Raw genomic sequence first — 15,197 nt, forward strand, 5'->3', positions numbered from 1 at the left:
GATAAAGGGATCGCAGAGGAATTTAACTCATTTTATACTAACCTATATAATCTTAAAACCCAAAATGGGAAATCAAAGACCCAGGCGTCTAAGGCAATAACGGACAATCTAGAGAAATGTTGCCTCCCCTCTTTAACAGAGGAGGAAAATCTACTACTTAACACAAAAAAAGTTGATGGACGCAGTAAAAACGCTAAAAATTAATAAAGGCCTCGGCCCTGATGGCTTCACCAATGTCTACTATAAAAGATTTTTCCCAACCTCGTGCACTCACCTGTTGAATGTATTTAACTCTTTTATGGAAGGTAATCCAATACCAACACCAATGTCCCTGGCCAATCTTGCAATTATCCATAAGGAAGGCAGAGATCCGTTGCAATGCGGAAGTTACCGCCCGATATCCCTGCTAAATAACGATCTCAAACTATATAGCAAGATTCTGGCGAACAGACTGAACCCCATTTTGCCTAGACTAATAAACGTTGACCAAGTCGGGTTTGTCTCTGGTAGACAAGCCTCGGACAATACTCGTAAAATTATAAATATAGTGGATCATGTTAACCTAACAAACACCAAGGCGATTTTACTAAGCCTAGACGCAGAGAAGGTGTTTAACAGAATCGATTGGCTATTCCTTGACAAGACTATGCAGAAATTCGGTTTTAAAGACTCCTTTTTCGAAGGAGTCCGAGCGCTGTACCGCAACCCATCCGCAGTGGTCAAACTCCCAGGCGGAACCGCAAAAAAATTTGATATTAAAAATGGCACAAGACAGGGATGTCCCCTATCCCCCCCTTCTCTTTGCTTTGACCATCGAACCCCTAGCGACCAAAATACGTGATAGCATAAATATTCAAGGAGTACCAATTGGCAATACGAATTATAAAATTTCCTTATTTGCCGACGATATTATTCTAACCCTAACACAACCTCAGACCTCTCTTCCCAATCTGCATAAAGAACTGTTAGAATTTGGCAAAATATCATGATACAAAATTAATAATGATAAATCCGAAGCCCTGATTATAAATTTACCAGAGCCAGAAGTAAAACGACTTAAATTAAATTTCAATTATAGATGGAGTCCCTCATACATTAAATATCTGGGAGTGAATGTATCGGGGAAACTATCACTTATTGTACAGACACAATTACCCGACTCTCTTCGGGAAAATTAAAAAAGATCTGGACAAATGGGAAGACTACCAGATCTCATGGATCGGGAGAATGATCTCGGTAAAGATGAATATACTCCCCAGATAGTTATATTTTTTCCAGACACTCCCGATCCGTGTACCTGAATTGAAAAACATTCAAAATAGACTGTTTAAATTTATTTGGCAGGGCAGGAGGCTTAGGGTCGCTAGGTCAGTACTTATGTCATCAAGATCAAGAGGGGGCTTGGGAGTGCCAGATATAACAAAATATTACCAAGCAGCCCAATTAGGACAAACGGTAGTGTGGAATGCGGACCCGAACCAACACTACTGGTTAAAAATTGAGTCCCACTACGCTAAAACGCCTTCTCTGCCAGCTTGTCTGTGGAGTATGGATAGAGGTGACATGCTGGCGCACAAATTTGAGTTAGGTGCAATGAGGCATACTTGGGAAGTCTGGATAAAATGTAAAACCAAATTTAAGCTATCAGATACAGGTTCGCAGCTCACCCAGATTCTCAACAATCCTAAATTCCCCCCGGGATGTGAACCCAAACAATTTGACCAATTCACATCGAAAGGGATCAGAGCGATCGCCGACCTATTGAGTAATGGAAGGCTGCTGAGCTTTCAAGATCTGCGCACCAAATATGAAGCACCAGAATTGGGCGCCTTCAAATATATCCAAATTAGGCATTTCCTACAAAAATTGTCCCCAAAACTAGAATTTCCCCCTCTCACAAACTTTGAGAGGGTGTGCCAAGTCGCCACTCATCAAAAAGGTCTCATAACAAAAATTTACGCTGGAATGGAGATACCAGCGACCCCTCCCGCACATGACTACATGCTCAAATGGGCAGCGGAATTGAATACAGTTATAGGCAGAGAGGACTCGGAAGACATATGGGACGCTGCGTCAGGAACTTCCATATGTACCACAACGAAGGAAAATATTTATAAGATTCTGTACCATTGGTACCTGACTCCAGTGAGACTAAGGCTGCGTCCAGGGTCAGCGCTTAGGCACTGACCCGTGCTGAGACACGCTGACGCTTCTCAGTGAGCCCCTGCAGCCGCAATGAGAGCGGCTTTAGCAGGGGCTCGCGGAAGCGTGCGTCTTATTAAATTTTTAGATTTTGCACTCACGGGAGCGCAGGGCCGGTCACGTGAGCGGTTCGCCCAATGAGGGCGATCCAGCTCCGTGACGTCACAGGCTCTACCCCCACCCCGACACTCCCCCAGACGGCACGCGGACCAAGGCCAGGGAAAGCACCTGCTTTCCCTCGGCCTCCGCGCGCCTCCGCACGGCTGCAGTCCTATGGACGCAGTCTTAAGCAAATCTACCCCCTGGCTTCTGATCTATGTTGGAGAGGCTGCGGACAAAAGGGAGACATGGCCCACATTTGGTGGACATGTCCAAGAATCCAGAAATATTGGCTCAATGTGCAAACTTTAATAGAAGAGGTAACCAACCTCACAATACCCATTGATCCGCTGACCTTCCTACTGGCCAGGCCAATAGAGGAAATTGACCGACCATATAGGAAACTGATATCCTTTATTCTCACTGCGGCGAGATGTGCGGTCGCGTCGTCCTGGAAGAAGGTGTCGCCCCCTCCTTACAAATAGTTTAAAAAAAGGCTGAAAGAAGTCATGCTTATGGAGAGACTGACTGCTTTCCTTAAGCGCTCAACAGAAGGCTCCTATAAAATCTGGGAGCCCTGGCTTACCCACTAACTTCATATAAAAATCACCCCACCAGGCCTTGGTCACAAGAGAAGGCCTCTATTCCGAGTGTACGAGTTCCGGCAACTGGGAGGGGGAATGCATTTTTGTGAACTCAACATATCACCACCTGCAATTAATATACCAGCTTCAGAGTCAAAACAGCCGCTTAACTGGTGCTCTTGACCAAAGCAAAAAGTTGGATATACCCTGAACGTATTCACTTGTCTCTGCTCAGTCCCAGACTGGAATCATCCAGCTACAATAAGCAGAGAGATGACAGCAGTCATTTCTTTCCGTGGGAGATTTATTGCAGCAGCGAGTGCTTATTCTTCTCTCCAGCCGGCGGCGTTTCAAAGATCATGTTCCCTTATTCACAACACTCGCCACAGACCATTGCACTACAAAAAAAAGAATGCAGGGAGATAATGGCTTATTGATTAGTGTATTTTGGCCTGAATAAAACCAAGATGCAGTATGTGCTTTTAAAGCGGCAGTTAAACCTAACTGCAGAATAAAAACAAACATTTTGTTTTATTCTGAATTTATATTCTTTTCATTAGATACATTTTATTCAGCTAATGCAAACAATATAAATTTATAAATTGGGGAAAAAACACTTCTGTATAGCTGATCCCCAACTGGTAAACAATGCCTTCTCTGTGCCGTCGTGAACACTGGAACGCGACAGACGCCCCCGGGGACCTCACACTGGTGCTTCCCACTTGTGCGAGAATCTGAGTGACTGTGAGGTCCCTGGGTGGGTGTCTATCCCTCAAAGGAGACGGAGGTGAACTAATGTTTAATAGGTTAAGTGTAGGTATATGGTACATTCAATAACACCAAAAAAACGGACTAGTACAATATCTTTTTTTTTAAAAGACATTTAATGTCTCCTTAGTAACCAAATGCTATCTTATTTTTTTTATAATCTCTTATGTGATAGGACTTTTAAACTCTTGCATACGGGTAATTTGTCAATCCGCTGGGTTTTTTTTTTGTTTGTTTTTTTTTTTCCCCTTTTGTTTTGTGCTAATTATGCTGCCAAAGACATAAAGTGGAAGAGCGATACATAGTATAGACCACATTAAAATGACATGCACCTTAAGAAAATTGAAACCTGCATTTACTTTGCGCAGGGAACACCCAGGGCCATCTAAGTAAAAACACTACTTTTAGGGGGATTAAATCCAATGATATTCGTTGTGTACAGTTTATTTTAACTTGCTATGTAGGGTTGTCCTTATTTGTAGTGGTATAGTGAATGGGTTTAAAGCAGCAGTACTGGTTAACTTAAATATATATTAGTTTGCAGCAGGGGGTCTCCGGAGCTAACCGTGTTGATTTCAGCTGCGGGGACTCCCTGCTTGCAGAGATACTTGCCTCCCTAGGGGGCGCCGGTATCTCTGCGTAGTTTCACGGTCCAGGTCACAGGGTCCAATAGGAAAGTGGAAATACTGGGGCGCTGCCTCGTTCGGATGGTGAATGATGTGATGAAGTGAAATTCACAATCGTGCAGGACTAAAGTGAACGGTAGTGAGAGGCCGAAAGTATTTGAGAAAATATACTGGCCCAAACTGTCGCTGCTCAGCTGGAAGAGGACCTTCCCGGGATCCTCAGAAAGTAGGTACACACAAGAAAACAGCGAGCGCACATGTGGAGAAAATAATACAAATCACGAAACACTGTGTTAGACGTCTCTTATTGATCGATCATAGAATGAATAAGGGGGATGGGGTTGAATAATGCTCATGCTAATATATAAACAAACACTCACACGGCCAAATGTGAGGGGCAGTCACATCTGTTGCAGAGTATTGCTGCCTCTGATCTGGTCTCCCTTATATTCACAGCCCCAGGGCGTCAAATCTTTCCTCCAGGTTATATGGGTAAATGTGGGTGTCACGGGCGTCTGCACGTGCCCTTGTGGATAAAGGCACCAAAAAAAAAACATAGATTGTAAGCTCCACGGGGCAGGGACCTGTGCCTGCAAAATGTCTCTGTAAAGCGCTACGTATAACTAGCAGCGCTATACAAAAACATGCTATTATTATTATTAAAGTATGCCAATACTTTCTGGTTCTCCTATTACCAGTTTTGTCCAATAATACCTCAGGAAATAGGAAATGGAAATAGTGGGAACAAATCCCAATGGGGGATAATGGGGGTAGTTGATTGATAAAAAAAATTGTAACTAAATCACTCACATGGACATATGTGAGTGTCCTCACGTCAACACACTGGATGGTGAGCTTCTGATGGATTGCTCAGTCTTGCTCGACTTAGTATAGTCACTCAGTGGAAGATGGAGGAGGAGATGTCAGGAGTAACAGCTTTATTCCAAAAAACAGTTATTAACTGTTGATGTGAGGACACTCACATATGCCCATGTGAGTGATTTAGTTACTATTTTTTATCAATCAACTACCCCCCGTTATCCCCCATTGGGATTTGTTCCCACTATTTCCATTTCCTATTTCCTGAGGTATTATTGGACAAAACTGGTAATAGGAGTACCAGAAAGTATTGGCATACTTTATCCACAAGGGCACGTGCAGACGCCCGTGACACCCACATTTACCCATATAACCTGGAGGAAAGATTTGACGCCCTGGGGCTGTGAATATAAGAGAGACCAGATCAGAGGCAGCAATACTCTGCAACAGATGTGACTGCCCCTCACATTTGGCCGTGTGAGTGTTTGTTTATATATTAGCATGAGCATTATTCAACCCCATCCCCCTTATTCATTCTATGATCGATCAATAAGAGACGTCTAACACAGTGTTTCGTGATTTGTATTATTTTCTAAACATGTGCGCTCGCTGTTTTCTTGTGTGTACCCACAGGGTCCAATAGGAAGCCGCACCGGATGACGTCACTGCTTCCTATTTGCCCACGGGACATTTAAACGCTGTCATTATATTAAGGAGCACAGTTTCTCTGCTTGCAGGGATACCAGCACCACTATGGAGGTAAACATCTCTGGAAGCAGGGGTCCCTGGAGCTGAAATTAACGGGGTTCAGCTCTGGAGACACCATGTATAAAAATATAAATATGACATATTACTGCGCTCCTCCCTACTTTTCCTTGCTGCATTCTCCATAAGGCTGCGTCCCCGCTAGCGCTCAGCAGGCGGCGCTTGCCGCGGTTACTTACATATATAGATATATGTAATTCCCCGCGCACGCACGCTCAACGGCGCTCGGCACTTATGTAAACAAAAAATCTACCTTTCCAACGCGCTCAATGCCTCTCCAAGCATGAGCGCACTCAGCCCAAGAGCATCTAATTATAGTGTTACTGATACATTCCGTCATGGGGGCAGGTGTTGGCTCACCTGGTTTCTTTTTTACTAAGCAGGAGGTGTACGGCTCCTTTCTTCAGGACAGAGATCCTACCAATTCTCCAATTAGTATAATACACCTCATTGTCAGTCTACTCTTCACCTGCATTGAAAGCAGGTGAGCGTCTATGACTGACAAACGAGATATGTGTAAGTTTTAATATTTCACACTAGGGTATTTGTGCACCCACAGTTTACCTTCATAATAAGGGAACGTTGTTACTGGCTTTGGCCAGATTTTAACTGCACTAAATCACAAATAAGTGGATGCTTCATTTATTGAACCCCTTCAGGGCACTTTCACATATTAATTATAATAGCATGTTCTCTTGTATAGCGCTGCTAGTTTTACGTAGCGCTTTACAGAGACATTTTGCAGGCACAGGTCCCTGCCCTGTGGAGCTTAAAATCTATGTTTTTGGTGACTGAGGCACAGGGAGATAAAGTGACTTGCCCAATGTCACTAGGAGCCAACACCGGGAATTGAACCAGGTTCCCCTTCTTCAAACTCAGTGCCAGTCAGTGTCTTTACTCACTGAGCCACTCCTCCCTCTATTCACAAGGTTTAGTCCATGGGACAATAAGAAAGGACATATCCAGTGTAGGTAGCTGCTAAATGGAGATTACCTTGATGAAGTTGGCAGACTTGAATCATGTTTTGATAAAAAGATGTGGCCAAATGACTCCTTTGTCACACAGACTCGGGTTCTAAATGCAAAAAAGTCACTAGTATATTTTAGGCCAAATTGGAAGCCACGCAGGATTTGTTATTTTATATATATTTGTGTGTGATTAAAGTATTGTAAATCATTTGTTTAAAATGTACTGGTAATAAATGCTTTGGTTTCTTCTTTTTTTTTTTACAAATGTCTAATTCATTTGCGATACAGTATGTGTGTTGGAGGAATATTACATCTACAGGTAAAGTGTCAAACATCAACTCGTATTATCTTTAATGCAAAGTAGTTAACATGCCGTCAGTAGTCAGATAGCTAAAAGTGGAAGACAATACGTGAAGGGAATTAATTTCATAGGACCAAGTGAAAATGAAAATCGTATACATATTTCAAAGAAATTAAATAACACTTTAAAACATTTTGTATGTTCATTTTTCTGGTCCAACAACCATTAGGTATATGTATCAAAAGGAGCAATGTGCTCCAGAAAATGAGGCAATTTTTTATTTTATTTTGCAATTTCTATTTGGTTCAGATCATTTAAAAGAAGAGGTTAATGTTATGTCGGACCTGGTGTACTTATGTGATGCCAAGAAAAGTGGACCAGTTTTAGGTGCAGATTTTGATACAACTCGTCATAATATGGCACTGACTATCTCCTATAACCATTCTCCAAATGCTCACTGGTGCAAGGCACTGTCATCAATTGATACAGTAAACATTACGCATTGTGTACCCTTTTTTTGGAGCAATGCTCAAGTTGCTGCATTTAATACATGCCCTAATGCAGAGGTTTCCAACCTTTTTTTGGTTGTGGAACCCTATAATTATTATTGTGAAATTCTGAGGAAACCCCAAACCCTCTCTAATAGTGCGTCTGAGATCAGATGCATTGTAAGTAACCCCAACCCTCTCTAATAGCGCGTCTGAGATCAGATGCATTGTAAGTAACCCCAACCCTCTCTAATAGCGCGTCTGAGATCAGATGCATTGTAAGTAACCCCAACCCTCTCTAATAGCGCGTCTGAGATCAGATGCATTGTAAGGAACCCCAACCCTCTCTAATAGCGCGTCTGAGATCAGATGCATTGTAAGTAACCCCAACCCTCTCTAATAGCGCGTCTGAGATCAGATGCATTGTAAGTAACCCCAACCCTCTCTAATAGCGCGTCTGAGATCAGATGCATTGTAAGGAACCCCAACCCTCTCTAATAGCGCGTCTGAGATCAGATGCATTGTAAATTATTCTGTATTTGGTACCGTTTTCAATTGACATGAAAATTGTCAGGGTTGCTGTAGGCCGGAGGTCGCAAACATTTCAGGGGGGGTGCGTGGTGCTTACAGAGGTCGCACGCTCTTCCCCAAAGCATTTAATTTAAATGCCGGGGGAGTTAGCAAGGCCTCTGTAAGTTCCCCTACATTGTCTCTGTCGGCTTCTGGTGACGTGTCGCCATGGCAACGCGGCGGCAAATGACGCCACGGGGTCACATGACGTTGTGTTGCCATGGCAACCTGATGTCACATGACAGCGTTGACAAGGTGGGGGGCATACAGGCTTCTCCAAGCCAAAGTTCCACTTCTGCAGAGTATGAAAGTCCATATATGTCTATATAGATGACGTGTCCCTATGCATCAAGTACACGCGCATATGGTCGGTACACAGACCAGAGAGTGACAGACACTTCCCTGTCCTGCCTTTTAAACTCAGCTGGGCTCGTTGGTAGTTCCGCTTTATTCTTGGCAGGGATTAGCCATTACCTGGCGGGCACCCACCAGCGCTAGCTGTTGCTTACAGGCTCGCCCTTGTTACAGGGGCCTGTGGAACCCCAGCGTTCCTAGGAATCCTGGTTGAAAAACTCGGCTCTAATGACTTTCAAAGGATGTTCTGTTTAACTATTTCACTGCCATAGCTGCAACATTGTTGGCCCTAACCTTCATGATATTGTCATATTAATTGCACTTTTATTTCACGGATGACATTAACGGCTGGAAATAATGTTGGATGTGTTTGTCTTTCCCTAGTCCCGTTACCCACACGTTGTAAGCAGAGCGAGGGGAAAGGGGACATTCTGCTCCTTTGATGCTCCGAGCGATGCAGCGCGAATCAAGTTGATGGCACAAACAAGAAACAAAGGTATAATGGGAAATACTGTAACGGCATTATGCGATGATTTAACCCCTGTGTTGCCAGTGCACTTTATTTTAACATTGGATTACCTGTTAGCAAAATGTTCAAGGGTTTGCCTAAAATCTGATTGGTTTATATCAGTGTATTAGAACTGATCAGTACAGTAACTTGGTGTCATCTAAAGAGAGTTTGAAAGTTAAGTGAAATGACATTGACGCCTATGATACCTGAAACTTCCTACACCACGAATGACCATAACTGCCTTAAAAGCCATAAATGACATCACCAAAATGGGAACATGGCAACTTACCCCTATTTTTTTTCAATACAGTATATACTTTAATGATTTATTTTTTTCTTATGTAAAGAAAAAAAAGAGTATTTAAACTCTTCAAGGTGTTTCTGGTCACTAAATATTTTCTAAACACAAGGTGTCCTATCCAATATAAAGCAGCAATTATTTTGTTTACCTTATATACATGTTGGGGTTCCCTGGAGCTGAACCGTAGCACTCAAAGATCCAGGAACTCCCCAATTGTCGGGATATTCCTTGTTCTTTTGTTTATTTATTTTTTACTATTGCAAGTACTTGTAAAGAGAAACTACAGGGTAGAGAGAGAGAGAGAGAGATCGGGAGAGATCTCACGGGATCTGGAACTGTCGGGCAGAGGGGGGTACATTGTGCAAAAACTGTGTCCCCAATAACCAACCATTTCTACCACTGGTAATTTTACGAACGTCGATTTTGTGTGTAAATATAGACAAAGCAGGATATCTTCTCACAGAACTGTCGCAAAGTTGGGGGCAGGCAACAGCAAGTTACAGGTGTAGCTCACCTTACTGTCTGCCGGTGGTGGTCGAGGCATCGGATGATTAAGGCTACGGCGGGGCCCCATTCAGCAAATGGCCCCCCGCCACAGCGCCATTACACAGGCACCTTTTTTGCTATTACAACCACGGTGCCGGGGACAGTTAGCCGTGCTACATCTGCAGTGACCCATCTGGCTGAACAAATGAACTCTGTCATTACAGGTGTTGTGCTAGGAGGATCTGGAGATAAATCCATCCGCTTCCGGCCAACTCTGGTGTTCAAAGAGCACCATGCACACTTGTTCCTGAATATCTTCAACGACATCCTTGCAGACTTCAAGTAAAGGCTGGATCCCAGTGGGCTGCAACGGATGAAACAGTTAGACTCGCTACTGTATATACACAGTTCAGGTCTAACTTCACAAACGGAGGGAGGTTGTTTTGCTTAACAGAGCACCCATACAAGCAGTTTTAACGTGCCACGATATCTATTTTCATAGAATAGTTGATTTTTCTTTTGTGTACATACAGCATATGGTGTGTAGGTATGTGACAAAGTGGAAATAAAACAAAAGGTAACACAAATCGATTTCATTATAGATGTATAATAATGGAGCAATTTGAGAAGACTTACAGGTGTAACATTAAAGCCTCTAATTTCCGTCCTTTAAATACAGCTTTTGTTTTGACATTCTTAGCCATTATTGAAGCAATGTCTAACTTCAAAAATGATAACTCTGTGTAAATGTTGCCGTCTTATTAATGTCTAATTATAAACATCCAAATTATTAAGCTCTTGGCCTGCCCTTAACATTATAGAATATTCATGGTATGAGCATTTTGTGTTTTGAAGTAACTTTATTACAATGTTTAGGGTACAGTATAGTAGATTAGTGACCTTGTGACCTGGGGGAGAAATATGGTATGCATCTATAAATCCTTACATTGTGTTTTAACAATTCAACTAATCCCATTATCCACTTCATTTTGGGTGTATCTGTATATTATACATTGCAAGATGGCTTTGGAAATATCCTTGTAACAGTGTCTCTGTTAGATATGATGCATTACCAGTACATTCATCAGAAGAATCGTCCAGGACAAATATTTTGTGCGTACTAATTTTAACCCCTTCACAGCAATGTGTTAATGGGCTATGGTGGATTAGCGATGTCCTATTACTTTGTAGCTGTCGATTCATACACCGTACATACACATTAGCACATTGATACTTAAGACGTACACACATGCACATTTACACGTGTGGTTCTGTATGTAACTGTACATCTACCATTTCTGCAGCTCATAATAGTATATCTGTACTGTTATTTATATCGCTGAAATGGCTCTGGTTAATAAAGAATATAAACTGGTTTGAACATTACCAGTTCATTTGAAAAGGATTGTCCAAAACTGTTGCATATGTCACTGAAATAAAAAATGTTGTTGAATATTGTATGTTTCGGTTTTAGATTTTAGGATCCTACGTCACATTTTAAACACAATTCTCTGTCAAACCCATCCGTTTCAAATTGCGGGGAGTAATTATTGAGGGGCTGCTTAAAATGGCCACCTTGTGAAATTACTTACAATGATTTTGTGTTTGCGTTTTAACATTTGAATCGCGTCATCATTCTTATTTTATTCACATGAATAAGTTCCTCAACTTCCACCTTAAAGGCATCCGTGAAAAGCGATTAGGCAACCGTTGAAAATGTTCTATGCCTAGGTGATTTTGTTTAATTGCAGATCTATACAAAAGTTTAGGTATTATTGTGCTTGCAGTAGCGCTGTCCTTACAAACTCAATGTTTTATAACCTTGTGGTTACTGCTCAGAATCTCATCTGGAGACTTTACAGATCTCTGCCTGGTTGTTCGTTCCTTACAATGTACATAAACCTACCAAATTCCTCTCCGTAGCTACTGTCCTCGTTTATTTTATACCTTGGAAATAAATTAATAATCTGGTAGGTCATCTTGAGTTTGGAAATCCATATATCCACCACTTGAAGTTGCAAATGTTGAGGTGGCTTTGTAGTTTCTTCTCAACACGAGGCCCGTGTTGGAAGTCAGATCTTCTCACTAACATCACAGAGACTTGCTCTCTGTCATAAAATGAACATCTAATGCTGGGGTGGCCAACTCCAATCCTCAAAGGTCCACAACAGGTCATGTTTTCAGGCTAATCCCTGCTTCGGCACTGGTGGCTCAATCAGTAGCTCAGTCGTGACGGCACCACCTGTGCTGAAGCAGGGATATCCTGAAAACCTGACCTCTTGGTGGCCCTTGAGGACTGGAGTTGGTCACCCTAATCTAAGGTGATCGGCAGCAATTTGCCGACATCATTCAAAGCACAGAACCAAAGCGCAGACTCACAATATTATATTTTTCGTTAACCAGAAGTTTATCTGCCATCCAGAACGTAATCCAGGTGTAGAATGGGGTGCTCCAGTTAGTCATTGGATCAATGAATCAGACTTCTCTTGACCATTAATGAGAAGGAGCGGCTCAGTGAGTAAAGATGCAGACTCTGTAAATAATGAGGGTTCAATTCCTGGCGTCTGATCTTGTGACCTTGGGAAAGCCACTTTATCTCCTTGTGCCTCAGGCACCAAACTGGATTCTTACAGACACACCGTCCCTGCCCAGATGAGCTTACCATCTATGCGCTGCGTACTGCGCACTATACTGTCATTGTGGAGCGCTTCCAGTCCCATTGCAAGAAAATTACTATATGAAAAAGTTGTTATTTTTTATTATCATCATCAGGAAATCTCCTTGATGAATGTCCCAATGAGACCATAATGCCGATACCTAGCTTCATTCTTTAACCAATTAACTGATTTATATGAACTAATTGGGCTACCGAGTCACTGCACATTCACGTAGGACTGTGTGATTGCTCAACTGTCCATCCCCTTAGAAGATTATTAAGGAAAGGCAAGATCTCTAACTTCGTACACTCTCCTTATTAATATTAACCTTACCTAAAAATATGAATTAAGGCTGCTCCATTTTTTAAGTGTGAATTATAACTACAATAAAACTCTGAATACAGTTTTTTACATCAGGAAGAATTTGTTGGGCAACATTTGTATGTTTCCATTCAACATATCTTTACTGTGCAGTAGATTTAATAAATGTATGCATCACGTCTTGTACATGTAATTTTCTTTTTATTATTCAATATACAATGTCCTTAGTGTTTCCACTTTTAATATAAAATAGGTGTTTTTATAAATTTTACAGACACTTAGAAATTCACGATATTATGCACAATAAACATAACAGCTGAATAAAATATATACAGGAGCACTGCTGAATTAGGTGCTTATAAAATAAAAAAAAGTGATATTGTTTACAGTGTTAGTGCCAAAACATTTGAAAAAACTGCACTTCATGGTGTGATAAGTAATCCTGTTTAGAAATCTGAATTGTATCTGCTTTATGTGTCCGTATGAAATAAAATTAATTTGGAAATGCAATTGATTTCAGTGTATTTTTTGTGCCTGGTGATTATTATTGTTACCTGATATGATGATCAAAATAACTGCGCTGAACTAAGTGGGTAATTGATTAAATTATATAAATGCTAGTGTGAACTATACCCAGCATCAGAAGTATTTCACTCATTTGTTTTTTAATTAATTAAAAACTAGGATATTGCGTAGCAGAAAAAAGTACACAGTGTGTGCTGTCCCACTACTTTCCCTTGGTTGTCTTATTAAACTCTGTTCTTCCCTGCTGCTCCCAATCTCCCGTGATCAGCGGGGAAAGACCAGTCACAAAATACACACAAATAGGGGCGCATGGAAAGAAACAGAAAGCTCAGGTTAATACACAATGATGCTTTATATATTAAAATGGGGAACAAATAACACTCAAATGAAATTGGATACCATTATCCCAATGCCCTAAACACACTCCGAGGTGAAGGTTCCGTTGCCAGAATCTAGGGGGGCAGGAGAGTTCCCCGTTGTATTGGGGGAAGGTGTCCAGCATCGGAAAGCTGAAAACTCACACTCTCTCCCGTTCGTTTCCTCGTAGTGTGTTTGGGCTGCAGCTACCGGATGTCTGTCGTCACGGACGTCACGTCGCTGCGTTAACGTCGCCGCTACGCGTTTCATGTCTGATTGACACTTCTTCAGGGGGTTAGTCATATGATCCCCTGCTAGTGTTTTAATACCTAAACTAGCAAGTTATGCACCAATGGGAATCAACAAACGGGGTATATGCACAGACCTTCCAATTAGTCAGCAATTAAAACATAAATACAACCATAAAACATATAGACACAGTAAATAGAAAGACCATATACATACAAACAATACTAATATACATAAACATTTATAAATATACATACACAATTAATTCATTAATACTAATAACATAATATTTCATGTAAACTTCATATAAGATCTTTGATATATAATTAATATGCTGTCTATATTAGTAAAATCCTAAATAAACAATATAATATTGATACATTTGAAAAAGCATGAATATATATATATATATATATATATATATATATATATATATATAATCAAAAAATAAATAGATGATACCGTTCTGTGGCTAACGAAATGCTTTTATTTGTGCGAGCTTTCGAGATACACTGATCTCTTCTTCCGGCGATGTTACATCGCCGGAAGAAGAGATCAGTGTATCTCGAAAGCTCGCACAAATAAAAGCATTTCGTTAGCCACAGAACGGTATCATCTATTTATTTTTTGATTATTGAAGCTCGGCTAACACGGTACTGATACCTCTACATATATATATATATATGGAAACAACAGGGGGAAAGCAACCTTTAAATAGCACACGGACATAAATGAAAGTGTAACAAATAGAATTTTATTCAGGTGATTAAAACAGGGGATGAAATATAAAAGAAGAGGGGGGCTCACCACTACCTAAACATAATGGACCTGGAGGCAAGGGTCTAAGATAAAGATCCTAAACAAGACATGTACAGGGTGCAGGTAGCTGTGTGAATGCACACCTGCGTGACAATCAACCTACACTGAAATCTTGTGACCACATGTAAAAATATTATGCCATAGAATTTGATGCAATGGTTTACATGAATTGGGTACACAAGTATAATGGGTAACAGAGAGAAAAATACGTCACCACTCAGTAAGTAGATGTCACAGACAAAGGTAGGTCAGAACTCCATGTCAGGTGGAAAAAGGTAGGGGCCCTCCTCAGCAAGACTCCCACTCCAACGCGTTTCGACGGGAAACTGTCTTCTTCTGGGAGTGGTGAGGGGAGCAATGAGCTAGCATTTATAGGTGAAATCATAATTACAAAAATCGCGCCAAAATTTGATTGATTGCAAGCAGC

The 15,197-nt window shown here is 41.3% G+C and overlaps 1 protein-coding gene across 1 annotated transcript in view; it reads left to right on the forward strand.

Moving 5' to 3' along the window:
* Window positions 1-13,330, forward strand: part of ABAT (4-aminobutyrate aminotransferase) — a 142,167-nt gene extending 128,837 nt beyond the window's left edge. The window contains exons 15-16 of the mRNA XM_075565310.1: window positions 8,929-9,040; window positions 10,067-13,330. Of these exons, the coding sequence (XP_075421425.1) occupies window positions 8,929-9,040; window positions 10,067-10,188 (234 nt within the window). The 3' untranslated portion in view covers window positions 10,189-13,330. The remainder of the gene's footprint in view (window positions 1-8,928; window positions 9,041-10,066) is intronic.
* Window positions 13,331-15,197: the final 1,867 nt, after the last annotated feature.

The sequence above is a fragment of the Ascaphus truei genome, chromosome 11, assembly GCF_040206685.1.
Source record: "Ascaphus truei isolate aAscTru1 chromosome 11, aAscTru1.hap1, whole genome shotgun sequence".
Classification (NCBI taxonomy): Eukaryota; Metazoa; Chordata; class Amphibia; order Anura; family Ascaphidae; genus Ascaphus; species Ascaphus truei.